At 51.2% G+C, this 20,008-nt stretch overlaps 1 protein-coding gene across 5 annotated transcripts in view; it reads left to right on the forward strand.

The window, feature by feature from the left end:
- Nucleotides 1–20,008, forward strand: part of LOC146855822 (death-associated protein kinase dapk-1-like) — a 304,196-nt gene that overhangs the window by 254,652 nt on the left and 29,536 nt on the right. For all 5 annotated transcript variants that reach the window (XM_085653757.1, XM_085653759.1, XM_085653760.1 and 2 more), the window contains one exon: nt 13,470–13,618. In XM_085653757.1, coding sequence (XP_085509883.1) covers nt 13,470–13,618 — 149 coding nt within the window. The remainder of the gene's footprint in view (nt 1–13,469; nt 13,619–20,008) is intronic.

Genomic DNA, 20,008 nt, shown 5'->3' on the forward strand with positions numbered 1-20,008 from the left:
CAGACGGTTGAGGAGGTCAGGGCGTTTGTCGGGTCAGACGGGTGGACCAGGGATCCCTGCATGAGAGAGTCCTGAACTCGCAGCTGCCCCGTCCGTCTGACCGGTCAGTGCCTCGCCCAGCGGTCATCCTGACTGGGGTCCTGAACGTCGAAACCCTTGGATCTGACCGTTTGGTCCGAAGAGCGGCAGTGAATAATACATTTGTTTGACCTGTGTGCACCAGGTGAGTTTCTCTTTGTTCTTTGTGGATATGGTACTATTTTGGTATGAATTTGGCGAGGTTGAGGACCTCCTTTGGATTTGGTGCTGGTTTGAGGACCACTTTTGGTACAAGGTGTCTGTGAACACTTTGCCGGGAAACCTATCGAATTTGGCTCACTTTTGAAAATATCCGAGTCGAGTAAGTTTTGGGTTTCTTGTTGTCGTCGTTGTTTTGCTGATGCTCGAATGGAAGAGAGTCAGCCAGCGCCTCTGGAAGGCACTCAGAATTTTGATATGTATGTGAAGCATGGCCTTGGCTCTATTATGTTTAGTACGTTATGGCACAAATATACGAGGGACAATGCTGAGTTGCAGTGGCCGTTGACGGGCACTTTTGATGAATCAAAAATTGGGTTTTTACAGGAGAAGTTGTTTGCGAGAAGAAATAGGCAGTTTGATTCCCTCAGAACGTGGCAAAAAGAGGCTAAACAGCGGCGAATGAAAGCAGTGAAAGAGGCCCGGAAGGGGAGGATGCAAACATTGACTCAGAAAGCTGTAGCGCATGATAGAGAGAAGCAGGAGATAGGAATCAAACGTGAACATGGGAAGTTCCGGCTGAATATTGATAAATCCTATGTGGCCCGAGAAGAAAATGACGCTTTTGTAAAAGAGGTGCTACATGCCCGGCCTCCACCTCCGTATGCCCCGCAAAGGATATATCCAGCTCTTCCCCCGCAGGCCCAGCTGCCCCGTTCGTCTGTCTCTGCTGTTTCTGCTTCTGTTATTGTTGATCAGACTGCCTTGGCCACGGCACCTCCTGTCCTTTCACTGGCTTCGCTCTCTGTGGCAACTGCGACTATTAGCATTCCTGCAATGCCTATTGCTTCGGCATCCCTTTCGCCAGCCCTTACGAAGTTCAAAGTGGAATGCGCCAGCCATTACGAAGTTCAAAGTGGCATGTCTTTCTTTTTCCTCCATTTATGTTCCTATGTGCTGTTGTGCCAGCTTATGTGTTAAGACTTTAAATTTGGACCTATTGAACAATGTTAATCGTTGATAGTTCACAGCCTATAAACGTTTTTAGTCGTAGGAAACATTCTTTAAAATTCAGGACCAAGTCCGTGGTGAAGTGTTTGGTTATGGTTGGCTGGAAGGGAGGGGCGAGTGGGGGAAGCGGGAGGGAACAGCAAGTTAAGCGCCTTTGTTCTACCTTGTCATGGTTTGAAGGTTGTTTTTAAATCTACGTTATGTTACCACGTGTACTGTACATTTACAAAACTCAATAAAATGTCCTTAAAGTTCTTAAAAATTCATATTCCCATACCTGTTGGAAACTGTGGGTTCACTGCATATTTACCATTTAGGGTTTGCAATGGTGGTAATCTATTCCTGTAGTAAACAATATTGTATTTGCAAAATGTATCTCAGTAAATATTTTTCAATCTTCAAATGGATGATTTTCTTATGTGAAATTGTGAATGCTTGTTTATCTCAGGAAACTAATTGATGAGGCTTATCACCTGATGCCAAGAAGGCAAACATCAATATCTCTGGGAGAATGCCACTCAATATATTCTCATAAATGTCTCAATTTGAAGCCATTCCACAACACATGGCTGAGGTTGTCCTAATTTATTTAGCGGCACCGAAATTTTGTGTCACCTTATGAATGAAAATCTTAGCTTGATGATAACGACATAGCAATTTTTGGCTTTCCAAATACCATTTACATCTCTTCAAGAACCTTCCAGAACTTCACATTTGTATGGCTGCTTAGTCTGGTTTAGTAGCTCAGTTTAGTATTGCACAAGCTGAGGTATTCTGATTTTAAATTTGAGACCAGTAAATGTTAATCCTACGTAGCAATTTACCAGTAAATTGATGTAAATCCCTTAAATCTTTGATTCCTGTGGGTAAAACTTAGGGAAATGCATTAATTTATAAACCACATTATTAGTTTATTACACCAGCATTCACATTATATTTTATATAGATCTTGTATTTATTTCAGATTACACTGCAAAATGGAGGATGCCCAAAACTATTAGCATATATGTTTATATTTTGCAAAATATATATTGGGAAAAGATCACTCTAAAGAGCTTAGTATTGGCAACATTGCTTCATAGAATGTTTGTTGAGGAGTCATTTTTGGAGAAATGGGTACTCGCCGTGAATGAAATGGGGTTGCTGGAAACAGTCTGCTTCTTTATATATCAATTAAAACAGCTATTTTCCTCCTACTCTCTCTCATATCTTCTACCGTGTATTTCTCCTATGCTCTTCTTTCTGCCTGTCCTCTCTATAACCTTTGTAGGAACATTACCTCTCTCCAGCTCTTTGCTGTCTCTTTACTGCCACACTGCCTTCTGTCACATGCTACCCAAACACCACCAGATTTCACTAATTTAGATTTTTGTCTGAGTTTTAAAGGACAGTTAAGTATTTGTAGAGTAGCTAAGAATTTCATGCAGACAAATGCTAGCCTTCACAAACGATGCCCTGCAGCCTTTAACAGTCTGTCTTCATCAGACATGATTCCAACCCCCCGGTATAAGCTTTTGCTTAATTGCCACTTCTTTGGCTCCCAGATTGGTGGCAGTGGTAATTCATTTCAAATTATTCAAGTATATTTTGATCTGTGCCCTCAGCCTCTATGCAGTTCACAGTGCTGGGCAAAGCAAGAATAATGGCGACAGCATCTTCAGCATTGGTGCCAGCAGATCAGGTTTAATACAGTGGACTGATCTCATTCTTCAGATTGCTAGGCGAAAAGTGCATTTAGGCTTTCCTGATGATGATTCTTCAGGAAAACGGTTCTAATGGCACAATGTTTTACCCATTTTTCAGATTTTCCAAGGTTTTGAGAGCCATACCCTCAAAGGGATGAAGCTGGAGGTAGTGGGGCAGTCACTATATCACTCTTAGGTGTAAAAAATGCCCTGGGACTGGCACATTCTCAAGGTGGAGGCCTTAGGATCTAACATTTTTTCTTTCTAATGTTGTGCTCAAATGTAGCCTTTTCTTTGAATTCCTTACCTTCAGGATGCAGATGTAATAGTCATTAGGTCTTTCAATGAAGCTTACATGGAAATGATAGCAGTGCTCTGGTGACGTTGTAGAGCACATCCTCCCTCAGAAAGTTTGTCAATGTAGGCTTTAAACCCAAATTGAAGCCTCCTTCCTTTTCCTTGGCCCACCATATCAAGAATCTAAACATCTGGACTCCCAAAGGGCTTAAAGTATTTGCTTCAAGTATCATAGCTATTTAGTGCCTCAAGCCTTTTGGCTTGTTACTCCTACATATTTTGGGAGATGGCCGACCTTATGACAAATCATTTGTAAGAACATAAACTAGCACCATTGTTCAAGCTAGAAAAAGGTGACATTAATCTTCAAATGTAACTTTGTAATCTTTAGAAGTAACATGGGGGCTGTAGATGCCTTTGCCCCCTCCATGGGTACTGGAGTCTTAGATGTGGTCAGCTGGCTTCTCAGACAATGCACAAGCTAGGTAATTAGATGTGGAATGCCTTTTGGTAGAGAAAGTTGACTGCTCTTTGGAGAGGTTCAAACAGAGCAAGAATATGTCTCGGTCACTCGCCCTTGCTTCTGCAGCTCACCAGTTCCCTCTGCAGTAAGGAAAGTTCCATGACTACAAATGTTTCTCCTTCAGCAGACCTTGCTAACCAACAGATGCAGCCTTTTTTGCGCTTGTCCACTTCACCACCTAATGTTCAACCCCATATGCCTTAGTCTGCAGAGTGCACGACACTCCAGTGGAAGGATGGACGTGGGCTTCCTGTTAAGGTGGGGGAACATTACTTAGGGCGAGTATGTCCTTTGAATTGTCAGATTAGTGCACCCCCAACAATTTTCAAGAACTCACCTCTTAATTTCCCACAGAATAATATCCTGGTGAAAAAGTCCTGTCTTTCCTAAACAAAGGACCTGTCGAGATGATCCCTCCTGCTGAAAAAGGAAAAGTTGGCATCCCAGATATTTCCTTATGCCTTACAGCAGTTGTTCAAAATGGCCACTGAGCTAAGTGTTTTTGAGCCCTACAGGGTCAATTATGTGTGGAATCTTTAATACGCATATTTCAACATTCCTGCTAGTAGATGGCACATGAGAAGTGCTCGGTTTCTTACGGGATGAGAGACAGAAGTATCCCTGGATCGTAGATAGAGACTTGGACCCTGGATGTATTTACATCATAATGCAGTGTATTACAATCCCTTTGCAGAGTGGCTACAGCCAGTGTGACAAAGAACCTCGGAAGTGTGGTGTATCTTGTTTTTGAGGAGTACATTATTTGGTCTTCTGTTAGGGTGTGATTGGATATCTACGTGCAGGTAACTGATGGTTAATGGGGTGAGAGAGTGCTCTAAAGAATTAGGGTATTCTTTTTTTTTTTTTTTTTTTTTGTTGAAACCGTTTATTGCAATCTCAAGTATATACAAGTATGGGCCTACAACCTTCCGGCCGGCCGCTAGAGTGACAGGAGCACCTGACAAACTTACAAAAGGGCACTTGGCGTTACAGAGAAGCAAATCAGGAGACATCAACGACGTAAGCCACATGACTCTAAGCCCACAATACGGTTTCATTTTATACACACGCAACAACATAGAAAAACACACCCGCAAGGCAACCCGCAATCGAAGGTAACCACCCGTGCTCCTCGAATAAGGGACCCCGACCATCCACAGGAATCTGAAGAGGGGGAAGGGAAACAAGTCCAGGACTGGGGGAACTCTGTGCCCGGGGCTGGGGGAGGGGGTCAACTAGGGGGACGGAGCCGGTGAGGCAGCAGGCAGCAGTGGTGGCTCGCAAATACCCCCGCGGTAGGCGTTCCAGGGGCCCCATATTTTCACCCACGCCCCAGGCCTGCCCCTCGCCACATACACCACCTTTTCTCGGAACATGCACCAATCCATATGTTCTTTCCAGGCCGACACCGCCGGGGGCCGCTGGGATCCCCACAATTGAGCGATGTCACGCTTAGCTATCATATATCCCAGAGTCACCCATCGCGTCTGCGGAACCGAGTAATCAGTTGGTTCCCACACATTCAGCAAGCATCTCCTCGCTTCAGGCAACAGTGCGACATGCGTAACCAGACGCAGGACCTCATGCACACCACGCCAGAATCGCTCCACCTTCGGGCATTCCCACAAAATATGCAAAAAAGTCGCCAAAGCACCACACCCACGCTTACACAACCCATCCTCCGCATAACCCATACGCAGAAGCCTTGGCCCCGTCATGTAAACCCGGTGGAGTATCTTAAGCTGGACGAAGCGAAGGCGAGCCGGTATGGCCACCTCCTTTGGAGAGGCCACCGCGGAAATCCAGTCTTCGTCGTCCAACTCCAGCCCGTCGGCAACCCAAGCCTCACGGAGGCCGGTCAGCAGGCCCGAGCGGTCATTAATCAATTTTTTGTAAATGAGGGAGATCGTGCTATCCGGAACGTGGCCATCCAGCACTCTATCCTCCAGGGGGGAAGACTCCGGGATGGAGGCGGCGTCTGGGAAGACGGAGCCCAGCGCATGACGGACCTGCAAGTACCGAAAGTATTCACTGCCCTGCAGCTGAAACTCCGTCTGCAGCGTCTCGAATGTTTTAAATCCCCCTCTCGTCCAGAGGTCCCCCACTTTACTGATGCCAATCGTGTCCCACTTCTCGAAGCCCTTCGAGGTCCACAGGGAGCCCAACCATTGAGGCGCATACAACGGCGACGCCCGGGTCAAACGGTCCTTCCACCCCATAGCTGCATTGGCCGCGTGCCACACCAGCACCATGACACGCGTGGGCCCCGTCAAGCGGGGATCCGGCGCGCCAGAGTAGAGTGCTCGATTGTAGTCGCCACCGGGCAGGAGCATCTTGTCCATTTCAAATGCCGGATTCAAGGCGGGCCCATAGAGGCCGTGATTAATTGCAGCTAGCTGGGAGGCCCAGTAATACCGCTTAATGTCCGGGAGGGCAATCCCCCCGTCATACCACGGGAGCGTCAACTTCGCCAGGGCTATACGCGGCCTCCCGTCCCAGAACAGGCGGCGCTGTAGACTCTCCACCTCACGGAAGTAGCGCGCCGGGACTAGGTCCATAGTGTTCTGGAGAGCGTACAGGAAGCGCGGCAACGACATCATCTTAAACAATGCCGCCCGGCCGAGCGGCGAAAGCGGCAGGTGCCGCCAGCGCGCGACGTCCTCCTTCAAGCGCTGGAGGGGGGGAAGCAAGTTTCGCTCGTAGCGGGCCGCCGGGTCCAGCGTGATATAGACACCCAGGTACCGAAACCCCTGCGAGGCAATCTGGATCGGACATCCCCGCGGGAGGACGGGAGCCTCCCCGGAAAGCACATAGACACATGATTTAGCCCAGTTGATGACAAGGCCTGAGTTACGGCCAAAGGAGCGCAGGACATCAACCAGGACAATCAGTGATTTGCGCGGGGAGGCTAGGTACAAAAGGATATCGTCAGCGTAGAGGGACACGCAGTCCTCATACTCGGGGGTCCAACGGAGACCACGGATGGAAGGGTGCCACCGCAGCCACTCCGCCAGGGGTTCCAAGGCCAATGCAAACAGGAGCGGCGACAAGGGGCAACCCTGTCGCGTGCCCCGTCCCAGCGCGAACGGGGCCGAGACTCGCCCATTCACTACCACCTGCGCTAACGGGCCCGAGTACAACAATTTGACCCAGCTGATGAATCCCGGTCCAAAACCAAATTTCGCCAGCATCGCCCAAATGTATGGCCATTCGAGCGTGTCAAACGCCATGGTGGCGTCTAAGGACGCCAAGATGGCCGGCTCCCGCACAAACGGAACACGCGCGAGCACCCCGTGCAAGCGCCGCAGATTGAGGGCCGTGTTGCGATGGGGGATAAAGCCAGACTGGTCTTGGTGGACCAAATCGCCCACCACGCCGACCAGCCGGTTGGCAAGCACCTTGGCAAGGATTTTGGGCTCCGCATTCAAGAGCGAGATAGGCCGATAGGAGGTAACCCGGTCTCGGGGCTTCCCCTCCTTGTGGATCACCACGATTGTAGCCAGACGTTGGTCCGGCGGGAGGGAGCCCCGCGAGTGGGCCGCAAGGAACATCGCGCGGAGGTGGGGTGCCAGTACGTCCGGTCGCAGCTTATACAACTCGATAGGGATGCCGTTCGGGCCCATGGCCTTGCCAGATGCAACCGAGCGTATAGCGAGGGCAATTTCGTCCGAGGTAGGAGCAGCATCCAACGACTCCCTGTCCTCCACCGAAAGGGAGGGCAGCGCGATATCTCGAAGCAGGGCATGAGAATCCGCCTCCGAGCAGGGAGAGACCGGGGAATACACCTCGCGGAAATAATCCGCGAAGCAAGAGACAATGTCTTCTGGCTCGGTGACACGTACACCATCCATCCTCTCAATCAGCGGAACCACACGACTCGCTCTCTCCTTTTTATCCAACCACGCAATCAATTTACCAGCCTTATCACCCACATCATACAGTCGCCCCTGTTGCTCTCTACTGAGGCCCCTGGCTGCCTCCGTGACGAGGGCCCTATAGGCCGCTTGCTTAAGGTGTAGAACATGCAGTGCAGCATCCGTCACCCCACTTCCCAAATCACCCTCTAGTTCAGTAATTTCGGCCTCCACTCGGGTCACCTCCTCCTGCTCGCGCCTCCGGGCATGGGATATGAAGGAGAGGGCCTCCCCCCTAATAACTGTCTTGAAGGCCTCCCAAAGGGAGATAGCCGAAGGGACAGACCCCACATTCTCCTCGAAATACCGCTGCAAGGATTTAATCAGGTCCGCGCGAATAGTGGGGTCGCGCAGATACCAGGCATTGATTGGAGCTACCCTGCCCTCCCCCCTCGGGAGGACACCAAAGTGCAACAGGAGCGGGGAGTGATCTGAAATACCCCGCGCCAGATGGCGCACCTCTCCCACCCTCCCAGCATAGGCCGCAGGGACAAGGATATGATCAAGCCGCGAGAGGCTACCATGGGCACCCGAATGGAAGGTGTATTGCAGCTGCGTGGGATGTTTTAAGCGCCAGCAGTCCACCAATCCCAATGTATCTAAAAGGCCGGACAGCCACGCCTGCGCCCGGGGGAGGTCCCTAGGGGGGTGACGATCCATAGTCCCAGAAACCACCGCATTGAAATCCCCCCAACCACCAGAAGCCCCCCGGAAGGTCAAGGAGGAGGCGCCCCAGGTCCGCAAAGGTGGTAGACTGTAGCCCCGGTGGGACATACACTGAAACAAAGACAACCACTTTGCCCTCCATTCTCCCCACCAAGGCAGTGTAGCGTCCCCTCTCATCATGGCGCACCTCATCTATTTCCAGCGGGAGCGAGTTCTTAACCATGATGCCCACCCCCCGCGAGCCAGACGTGAAGCCCGAGTGGGCCACCAAACGATAGCCACGCCGATTCATGGCAAAGAAGGAATTACCAATAAGGTGTGTCTCCTGCAGAAAGACCACATCTGGCGAAATTCGTTTCAGATACTGCAGGACCACACCTCGCTTAATCCTATCCCCCAGTCCATTAACGTTCCAAGACAACAAAGTCAAGTCCCTACCCCCCATCACATACAGAAGCCATCACTCGTCCCCCCGAGAGCACCTCAAAAACACCAATACAGTAAAGGGTTTGCCTTGCGGTAAAAACGAACAACACCCCACCCCAACCCACCCGTCCCAACAGAACTCCCCCCTCCCTGCACCCCTGCATGAGCCCGAACAGCCCCCCCAAAGTGCAGTGTGCCTGTCGCCCCATAGATGAAAACACTAACTAGTCCCCCAGAGGAGGAGGGAAAGCCCCCAAGAGACCCCGTACGACCTCCACGGGAGGGGAACTTACACAATCAGTCAATGATGACAATAATGTTGTCCAGAGCAAGGCCTACTATTAGTCCCTCAGTCCTGATCCGGCAAGCCCTCCCCACCAACCGCGCCCCCCCACCCCCCCGCCCCGGTCCCCGGGCAAAGTGTCCAACCAGTCCCCGGCCGCCTCGGGACGATCAAAAAAGTGCGTGCGGCCATCCACCTCTACCCTCAACTTCGCTGGAAAAAGCATCGCATACTTGAGGTTCAGGTCCCGTAGGCGACGTTTGACTCCGAGAAAACTCAGTCTCTGCTTCTGGACCGCCGGAGTAAAATCAGGATAGAAGTTTACGTCCATATTGTTGAGTCTGACCGGTCCTTGTTGCCTAGAAGTCTGCAGGATAGCGTCTCTGTCCCGAAAGTTGAAGATCCGGGCAATGAGAGGCCTCGGAGGGGCTCCGATCTTAGGTCTCCCTCCGGGGACCCTGTGGGCACGTTCCACTGCGAAGAGTTTACTCAGCCCCCGGGGCTGGAGACGGGTGAGGATCAGGTCCTCCACAAACAGATCCGCCGCCTCCTCCTCACGTCCCTCCGGCACCCCGACAATGCGAACATTGTTCCTCCGGGCCCGACCCTCGGAATCTTCCAGTCGACGATCCATCAGGGCGCTCGCCTGGCCCAGTCGGCGCACCTACTGTTGGAGGGCCGCCACGTCCGTTGTGAGGCCCGAGGTGGTGTGGGCCAAAGAGTCGACCCGGTCATTCGTCTTGGACAGATCGGCCCTCACCAGGCCCACATCCACGAGGACCGAGTCAATCTTTTGCGCCAGAGTGTCATAGCGCTGGTCCACTGAGGCCTTCATCTCGGCGATGGCGCCCATGACGTCCCGGAGGGTCAGATCCGCGGGCAAAGCAGGGGCATCAGTCGGGCCAACAGGGGACCTACGCGGCGCCTCTGGAGATCCCTTCTGGAGGGTGTAGCGGTCCATGTTGTTAGACTGAGGGGCTGCGCCACGGCGGGTCGATTTCACCTTTGCCCGGTCGCCATCTTGTTTCGTGGACATGGCTCCAGTCCCCAAATCGTGCCAATCTCCTTGAAAAGGGCTGACAGACCGGTTCACGGGCTCCGGGGGAGGGCGACCACAGCTCCGAAGGGCGGATCACAGCTGGCGGGCCGGCAGGGCACCCCGATGAAGTCACACCACCGCACGCCGCCCTGCGACCCTACCTCGCTTGGCAGCAAGGAGGGCGCGAAAGCGAAAGTGAAAGTGCGGGGTACGCGAATCGCCCAGCCTCGCCCGCCGCTGTTGTTCACTTTGTCTCCGGATCGCCCCACAACTCCAATCCGGGGGGCCGGCGTGGAGAAGGCCGCAAACCTCAATCGATGCTCCCGCCGGTGTCCGAGGTCCGATTTGAAAACGGAAAACGGGTGGCACCTCAGCTCGGTCTCACGAACACAGTCCCCTCATCTAGGACAGGATATAGTCAGGATTTATGCAGGAGGTCGCGGAGGTCCTCGGGAGCCTCGCACCTACGCGGCCATCTTGGTTGCGCGCTAGGCTCCTCCCCCAATTAGGGTATTCTTGCTTGCATGGAAACTCTTCAGGTATACTGCTTTGGGGACTTTGAAAGTGCATGCCCTGGTACAGAGAGGGAAAGGAAAGTTGAGTGCTCCATTGCCCAGGTAGTGGCCCCTACTCAAGACATGGACCTTAGTTAATTTGCAGCCACTGGTGTCCCAGCATTTTTCTCAAGGAGCAACCAACAATCATGGAAACTCAGTGGGATCCTGGGTAACACATGTGCCCGTTTTGCCTCATTGCTTATTGATGGCCATCACAGGGAATGTGGATACACTCCTGGGTTACATAGAGGCATGGTCAAAGTTGCATCGTGCCGCAGTGAAAAATAAGAGATCAATAAGAAACTTCAATGTTTGAGAGTTACTAGGTTAGGAATTAGTGAAGTTGGCTATTTGCTTTTCCGAATTGCTGAGATGTGTATCAAATGTGTGACCCAACAATGGTTGTGGATGTGTATATAAGTTGGATCGAGTTCTCCCTGCATAACGGGGGCACCCTCTCTCTTTCACACACAAGTGAATGTTAGTCTTCACTGGGTTACATGAATGGTGGACATAATTTGGGTTTCCGGACTACTGATAACCAGATGGAAGCACATTATGTGATGAGATGTGCGATCAATTGGGGGCATTGTATTAGTAGAGTATACTCATGTCTGTGACCAGGTACCATATATTTCCAGCTCTACAGCCTGCACTGGAAATTTCTCTTCCACCTTTGCGTGTTCTACTCAGGGTGATTTCAAAGATAAAACATCATGGTGCACTGTCATCCTAATTTTCATAGGCTGGCTGAGCAGACTTAGTTTCTGGAAGAGCTTCATCTCAGTCTGAATCCTCTGTAAAAGCTTTCTCTGAGGCAGGATCACTAATGCAAGCTGGTGATATATATGCCCCTAAGGACTTCATCCAGAGGCTGAGGGTTCCCATGTTTGGGATAGGGGTCGGGGCAGGGTTGGAGTGAGGGATTTTAGGGGTGAAGCAGCACTTGAGGTGAGCCCCAGAAAACACACGAACTCACATGGAATGCAGATAGAAGAAAAAAAAAAGTGATCTGTGAGCAATGGCAGGATAGAAGTCACCCATATAAAGGGACAGTAAACAAGCTATGCTGTAGGAGAAGGATAAACACAACAAGAGGAAGAAAAGCCATTGTGTAAGAACCAAGCAAATGAGATTGATAAGAAATCCAAACAATGGTAAGTAATTAACTGACCCAAAGCTGCTAAGAGAGACCTAAAAAGACTTGATGCAGCGTCGAGCAAGGAAGTTCTGCCTACTTAAATTAATTATATGTTGCCTATCGCATATAGGGCTAGGTTTTCAATGTTTTTATGAATCTCAGTTCAGCTCTGTAGCAAAATAAGTATCTGCGGTCCTAATTCGTCAGCAGGTATAGACATAATCTGGATCAGCTAACATTTCCGTAGATTGAAAATAGTACCATGCAAAATGTGACAGTACTACACATTCTCTCTTTTGTGCCCTCATTCCGAGCGGAAGAATTTCACTGAGAGCAATAACTCAGGGTGAAATTCCAAATCTCCCTATTCCAAGTGTCTCAGATCGTGGCATTATGGGGTCTGCAAACTATGGATCTGATGACACCAGGCCTATATCTACGGCAGCATGAGCTGTGGGCTGCTTCACAGCCCAGCCCTCACCTGATCCCTGCAACAGAATGAGGAGAGCAGACAATACTTACTCTGATTCAGCACACACCCGCCTGGTCCCCAAAACCCCACCTCCCCATCCCCTGGCCCTCCTGCTGAAACTTTCCACCTGCCTAAAGCAGGTGGGAAATGTCATGGGTTTTCCCCTGGAGTCGGGGCAAACTGCCCTGAAAACCTATTCCCGGCCTAGGGGAAAAACATGTAATCAGTGAAATTTGGTGCAGAGATAGCAAGATTCCAGCTGGTGTCCCCGCACCAAAGTCACGATACTCCTAATGAGGGCCTGCGTATAGGAGTATGGATGAGAAGGGAATGTCATTGGCAGGAACGAATGAATGTTAAGAGGAACCAATTTCAGATCAATGCTTCGTAGCCTCCTGAATGCAATTGGGACACATTCTGATTGCGGGAGTACAGCACATGAATGCCAATAAAAATATATTAGAATACTGCAGTAGGTAGTATTAAAAAAAGCCATTAATGACTTGCTCTGTGTGAGCTTGTGCAGAAGGGAACAAAGGAGAATGTGAATGCTCCCAATCTGAAGCAGCTGGTTCCGAGGTCTCTACATCTTGGGTAAGATTTCCCCAGAAAGCTGGAAACCCATTTGATTTAAAGGGATGAAATCCACTGACGTTGCCACTGGATATTTCTGCTTTTGGGGAGATGAAGGCCAAAGGGGGCAAGTTGGCGATGGCCAATCGAAAGGCAGAAAACACGTGAAAAGTTGTGTCTTATTGGTATTTAATTTTTACTTGCGTGTTCCCACCATATTTACACACACACATGTATTCTACAATAAAGTGGGTGACCATTAGTGTGTAAATAGGGAGGAAAAAATCCCCCAAACCCCAGTGTTTTTCATTGCGCTTCAGGAATTATTTTTCCTGTGAATAAACATAATATAGTTTAATTTGCTGATGCATGCTTCTGCAACTTTCACTCCAGTGTATAGTCTGACCTTAGAAAAGTCCATTGGGGCTAAATCTAGAGGAGGAATATGCATGAAAATCGTCTGTGCCTCCTCTTGACAAAGTCAAAGGTTTCTCCAAATCGTATTAGAAAATGTGCAATTCATTCATCTCTATCAAGTGCTGCAACACCTGCACTCACCTAGTGCAAGCTCTACATTAAATATATATAAGAAGGCTCCCAGTGGTCCAATAAAGTCTAAATCCCCTGATGATATTCTCTTCCCAGCTCAGCACTTCACAACATGCGTCAGGACCCGATACAAGGAACTCTTCAGCTACTTTGAGGTGGAGGAATTCTATGTGAACTGTGCCTCCCCTGCTGACCTGGAGACTCTGCGTGGTAAGCTGGAGGAGACCTCTGTGAGGATGATGCAGGTAAAGTCTATGAGTTGGTTACAGACCATCACTTTGGAAACAAAGGTTTGCAAGGACACTGGTGTGAAAACAAAATCTTGCCTATGCAGCCACTGGCAAATGTTGCTCTACATTTACCACACTTTGTAAAATAAAAGGTTAAAAATGCCAAGTACATTAAATTGTATCCTTTGTACTGGCTTTGATCACAACCCTCAGCCTGTAATTTGTATTCACAATTCATTTTCATTTTTAATTTAAATGTTTCAAACCTTTTTCCGTTTTATTTCAAACATTTGAAGTTTTAACGCTTTAGTTTCAAGTTTTTTCACTAAATTCCAAGGGAGTATCTGAAGACTGGCTGCAGTCAGGGCACATTAGCTCAACACCTGTGCACATGGTCTGAAAACGTCTGGCAAAGACATTCTCTCAGAACACATATTGTGTAGTTCCTATAGATCTATATAGGTTCTGCGTGCATAGACAATCCTTTATTTTTTTTAATGTATTTTTATTTTCAATTGGCATACAACATCAGTAAACATGCACACTGATGCAGTCCAACACATATGTAGTCTTTTACATTTTCCAATGTACCACATTGCATAACACAAACAGTGAATATCAGGTCTCCAAGTGCCGTATGCACAAGCGGCAACGTTACACAAGTTAGTCGAATCTTATACAATACAAGAATGCAGGCGGGTCCCGGCCAAGAATCTGGTCACTGCTCCTCATTAGGGAGCAGTTGTACCCCATCCCAGCCAACATATATGCTGTGCCCAATTCCCTGGTTTCCACCGATTATAATATAATACCAGCCTCCCAGTCAAATTATAACAATTGTCCATGAGCTATGTAAGCGGATGATCCAGAAGGTAATTAGTGAGAGGCGCCCATATATCTCTGCGTCGAGAGGGGATCGGAAGTAACTCAGCATATGCGTTCAGCTTCTCTTGCCACAAGATCAAGTCACCCAACCACTCCTTAAATTTCGGCGCCCACCCCCTGCCCCATCTGCACGCCACTCTACGCCTAGCCAATGCGAAACTAAAGGCAACAAATCAGCGGTGGGCAGTCGGGATCTCTTCAACATACCCTAGCAAAGCAACCATAGGGGACGCCTGAATTTTCAGCAAGGTCATCAGCGCCAGCGCCTCAAACACCTGCCGCCAGTACTCCCACACCGCTTCACAGGACCATGCCAGGTGCAGAAAGACCGCCCCATCTACTCTGCATCTATCGCACCATGCATTATCACGTAGCCTATAATGGAATAACCGGGCGGGGGTATAGTACAGGCGGTGTAAGAATTTGTAGTGTGTAATACGGAGTCTGACATTTGAGGAGACAAGCTCAGTCTGTTTACAGCAGTATCCCCACTGCTGGTCCGTAAGTTCCCATCCCAACTCCACACTCCATTTTGCACGGGCAGGACATGCCCTGTATGCAGTCCCTGTGTACAAGCTTCTATATAGGGTCGATACCAGGTGCGAGGCATCAGGAGTGCGCAACATATGGTGTAATGGGGAGAACGTAGGGGGTTCCAGCTGGTAGGACGGCATGTGTTCCTTCAATCCCTGTCGCAGTCGTATGTATAAAAATATATCCATAGAGGATGCAGATGGGCCTTGAAAGAGCTGCGCCAAGTCTTTAAATTTACCATTTAGATAGAGGTCACCCCAGGTATGTATGCGAAATTTGGATTTGGTTTTGGCGAAAACCCCTTCTGCGATTACAGGCATCTTCGGGTGGTATGTGAGGGGGAGCAGCGGTGAATAGAGCACCGGAAGATGTGCGAAGTAGGCACTGCCAGGCTCTTACGGTGCAATCCACCGATGAAGGGCCCTCTGGACTGCTCTCCAGCACCGAAAGGATGACCCCGTCCAGTGGGATAGGGTGGGCCAGCCAATGCTCGGTGGCGACTTGAGGTGTATATCTGGGGGGGGTGAAACCAATAATGGGCGAAATGCGCCTGGGCGCAGAGATAGTACAGTTCAAAGTTTGGTACTTCAAAGCCACCTTGGGAGTAATGCCTAGCCAGTATCTCCCATTGTAAGCGGGGCTGCTTACCGCCCCAGACTAATCGAATGAGCTCAGACCTAAGCATGTTAAAAAAGGGGTGTCCTGGATACTGCGGGATATTTTTTAAAAGATATAAAAATTTAGGGAGGTTGACGATCTTAATGAGCAAGATGCGTCCTGACATGGTGAGCGGGAGAGCAATCCACCTAGTGATACAGTCTGTGACATGTTCCAGTGCCTTGCCATAATTACTACGCAGCAATTCATCACGATCATTGGTGATGTGTATCCCCAGATATTTGACCCCTCCATCGCACCACTCTATGGGATAGTCAATGGGAAAAGGTTGCGCCGCGGGAGTGATCGGGAATACCTGCGACTTGGACCAGTTAATCTCTATGCCCAACAGCCCTCCAATTCGTATAACCTCCCGCAAGATCGGATTGAGATTATGCACCGGGTCCTTAACATACAGGGTGACATCATCCGCATATAAAGAAACTAGTATCGGTCGCAGGAAGAATCTGAGGCCTTTCTCCGACTGATGTTGACGAATTCTCGCTGCAAGGGGTTCAATAGCTAAAGCGAAGAGCAGCGGAGAAAGAGGGCATCCCTGCCTGGTGCCTCTGGAGAGCATAATGGATGTAGAGATGTGCCCATTGATTTGTACCCGAGCCGTAGGTGAAGTGTATAAAATCTGGATCCAGGTCAGGAATTTGACCGGAAATCCCATGCACCGCAGTACCGCAAACAAGTAATCCCACTCCAGTGAATCAAAAGCTTTTGTGGCATCCAAGAAGACTGCCACGAGCGCCAGCTTCGGATCGACCCTGTGCATCACTGAGAACAGTGTTCGGAAGTTATGAGAGGTCGCCCTCCCGGGTATAAAGCCTGCCTGATCTGGCAACATCAGCTTCTCCATTAACAAGCTAAGCCTATTAGCCAGAAGCTTGGCAAGGATCTTCACGTTGGTATTAATTAAGGACAATGGTCTGTACGAATCACATTGATCCGTGGGTTTATCTAGCTTAGGCAATGAGATGATAAGGGTTTCCCTCATCGAGGGCGGTAACACCTTGGACTCCAAAGCCTCCTCATAAACCTCACACAGAACCGGCATCAGTTGAGCTAGGTATGTCTTGTAGAATTCTACCGGCAATCCGTCTGATCCCGGCGCCTTACCGGATTTCATGTGCATCACTGCTTCCCTAAATTCATCCATCTGGAAGGCTTCAGCTAAAAATTTCCGTTGGGTATCTCCCAGCCATCCCAGGGTAATATCCTGGAAAAAGGGAGCGAAATCTTGGGGCTCCATGCGCCGAGAAGTATACAGTTTCTTATAGAAATCTGCAAACACATCCAGAACCGCCTGGCTATCTTTGTGGTGTGCGCCCGACGGGTCTAAAATGTCTAGCACATAGTTGGAAAATTTCGGCTTCTGTATGTCCTGGGCTAGTGCCTTGCCGGGCCTCTCCCCCCTCTCCATAATGGCGTGCAATGTAATATTTTCCCCGAAAACGGAACTCCCTTTCTTCAGTGTCTGTGTATTCCGTGAGTGTTGGACAGGCCACACGAAGGGCTTGCTCCCTCCCCGCACGACAGGGCCCGAGCTCCGGCCCACCAGGCATAACCCACGAAAAGCACCTGTACCCCGTCTCCCGACGGATCTTCTGCCCTCGGACCTCTACTCATCACGGGGCCCAGCCCCACCGGCTCCCCCGGCCGGCTCAAGCCGCCATCTTGGGCCCTGCACCACGAGGCCGCGTGGCCTCGGCACGACCCTAACCCCGGGCCTGGCCGGCCCCGACATCCCGGCACCACCCTCCACCCAGGAGGTGAGCGGACCACTTGGCAGGTCAATGGGAGAACGAAGTGTCAAGAGCTCTTCCCCCCGCCAGGTGCCGATCGCCTCCAGCTCCCCCCAGGCGCTGGCTCCACCCCCTGCTGGGTGTCTGGACACCTTCATCCCGGGCCCTCCGACCTCCAAGTGCGAGGGTCCGGACATCAAAGGGCGGCTGCCCTATAACTGGGGCAACTCCGGAGCAGGAAGGCAGTTGTATCCTGGAGTCGAGAGACACCGAGAGAACTCAGCCTTGACGGACTACTGGCGCTGCCGTAGCCCGCTCTTGTGAACCATCGTCCTGCCTGCTGGCGCTGCCGCGGCCTTCTGCAACATCCATCCTCGTCGGGACCTGCTGGCGCTGCCGCGGCCCGTTGTAACGACCATCCTCGTCGGGACCTGCTGGCGCTGCCGCGGCCCGTTGTAACGACCATCCTCACCGGGACCTGCTGGCGCTGCCGCGGACCGTACATCGACCATCTTTCCGGGACCTGCTGGCGCTGCCGCGGACCGTGTACCGACCATCTCAACCGGGACCTGCTGGCGCTGCCGCGGCCCGTACCAACTAAACCACCAAGCTCGAGGATTGTGAGCTAGTCATCATCTCATCCGAGCTACCTGACTGGTAGACAGACTGTCCCGCTACCCCTTACCCTGCTTTGAGAGACTTGAATCGAGGGGACCCCTGGGTCCAGACCTCCTTGTACCATTCAACCGTACCTTAAGAAGTGCTTATAAAGAACCCTGAACCTTATCCGTGTGTGGTATCTGTCTGTGGGGGGGAAGTTACTTGTCTGTACGATCGCTGGAGACGGTTCTCCCCGGAGACCTCTCCTCCTGACCCCGGCCGACCCTCCCGGTCCATCTACCCTTTCTAACATTGGTGGCCAGCGGCGCGATCCGAATCAACGCGTAATCGTACAGAGAGTAGCTCACCCCACGACAGAAACACGATGTCAGCCAAAGATAGCAGCTCCACCGAGAATTTCCAAATGGATAAATTAGAAGAATACAACCACCGCGAACTGAGACAATTCTGCATAGAACTTGGCATTGCTACCACCGGCCTGAGTACCAAGGATGATCTAAAGCACGCCCTAGAGTCGTGGACAGAAACTGGGGTCGCCGGACCCTCCGACCAAAGCAGCATCACACCAGAGGGGAACGCCACGGCTCCCGAGGAGCGGGGAACGGGCCTCTCGCAGGAGGAGATCCGAGAAAGAGAAAGAACCAGATTGCACGAGTTGGAAATGGCACGACTCAAGATGGATGGGGAACTCAAGTTAGCTGAACAGAAACTCAACCTCGAGCATATGCGGCTCCGAGATGAACGAGAAGAGAAGCAGAGACAGAGAGAGCTGGAGGAGAAAAAAATAACGCTCGAGCACGAGCGCCAACTAGCGGAAATAGAACTTCGGAAACAGAATAAAGAACTGGGGGTGCCTGAGCGACCACACACCCCGGGGCCAATCGAGAAAAAAGTCCACATCCCCAAGGATGTTGTCCGCGAGTATGTCCGAGAAGACGACATACAACAGTGGTTTAAAGCCTACGAGATCGCCATGACCTCCCACCGGATCGACCGGAGTGATTGGGGAGCCGGACTTTGGGGGAGGTTTATCAACGAGGGTCGCGATACCCTACTGCAGCTCCCAGATCACCAAATGTCGTCCTACGACCACATGAAGGCTGCCCTCCTCACCCGCTACGGCCTCACACCCGAGATGTACCGCCAGAGGTTCAGAGATTGCACCCGGATCCCAGGTACAACTTGGGTAGAATACGTGAACTATTTCAGCCGTGCCTTCGAGGGTTGGATAAAGGGGAGCCATGTCACCACTTACGAACAACTCTTTAACCTTATGGTATGGGAGCACCTGTCGAACAACTGTTTCGTCGAGCTCAGGCAGCACCTCCTCGACAGTAAGCTGACTGACCCCCGGCAGCTCGCCGCTGAAGCTGACCGATGGGAAAGCACCCGAGGGGGCCGGAGGGGGCCACACGAACAGAACAGAAGCAACCCAGGCCAGCACCGTCCTCGGGGAGGAGGAGGGGGCCAGGGGCGAGGGAGAGACGCCTTGCCAGCAACACCCGTGGCCAGCACCCCGCCTCCGGCCGGCCGGGGCAACCTCCCGTGGCGTCCTGGGGCCCGAGCCAACGTCACGTGCCACCGATGCCAGCGAGTCGGCCATTACGCCAATGACCCGAGCTGCCCGCAGAACCAAACGCCCAAGCCCCGCCAGGTAGCTGCCGCCGCCCTGGGGGAAGAGCGATCATCGGAGGAACCAGAAGAGTATGAGCCGGTCCAGCAAGAGTGGGAGCCGGCCGCCATGGTCCTGGCGTGCTTAGGGGGAAGAGACATGGTCCCGCGGGCTCCCCTACCCGCTAACACCAGGAAATACGGTCAGTGGGTGACCATTAATGGACAGCGAGCCGAGGCCTTGCGTGACACAGGCGCCAGTGTGACGGCCGTCCGCTGTCACCTGGTGAAGCCCGAGCAGATCCTGCCGAACATTCTCTGCCCCGTCCGCTCGGCAGACAACTCT

Source organism: Triturus cristatus, chromosome 4_1 (genome assembly GCF_964204655.1).
Source record: "Triturus cristatus chromosome 4_1, aTriCri1.1, whole genome shotgun sequence".
NCBI classification, from domain to species: Eukaryota; Metazoa; Chordata; class Amphibia; order Caudata; family Salamandridae; genus Triturus; species Triturus cristatus.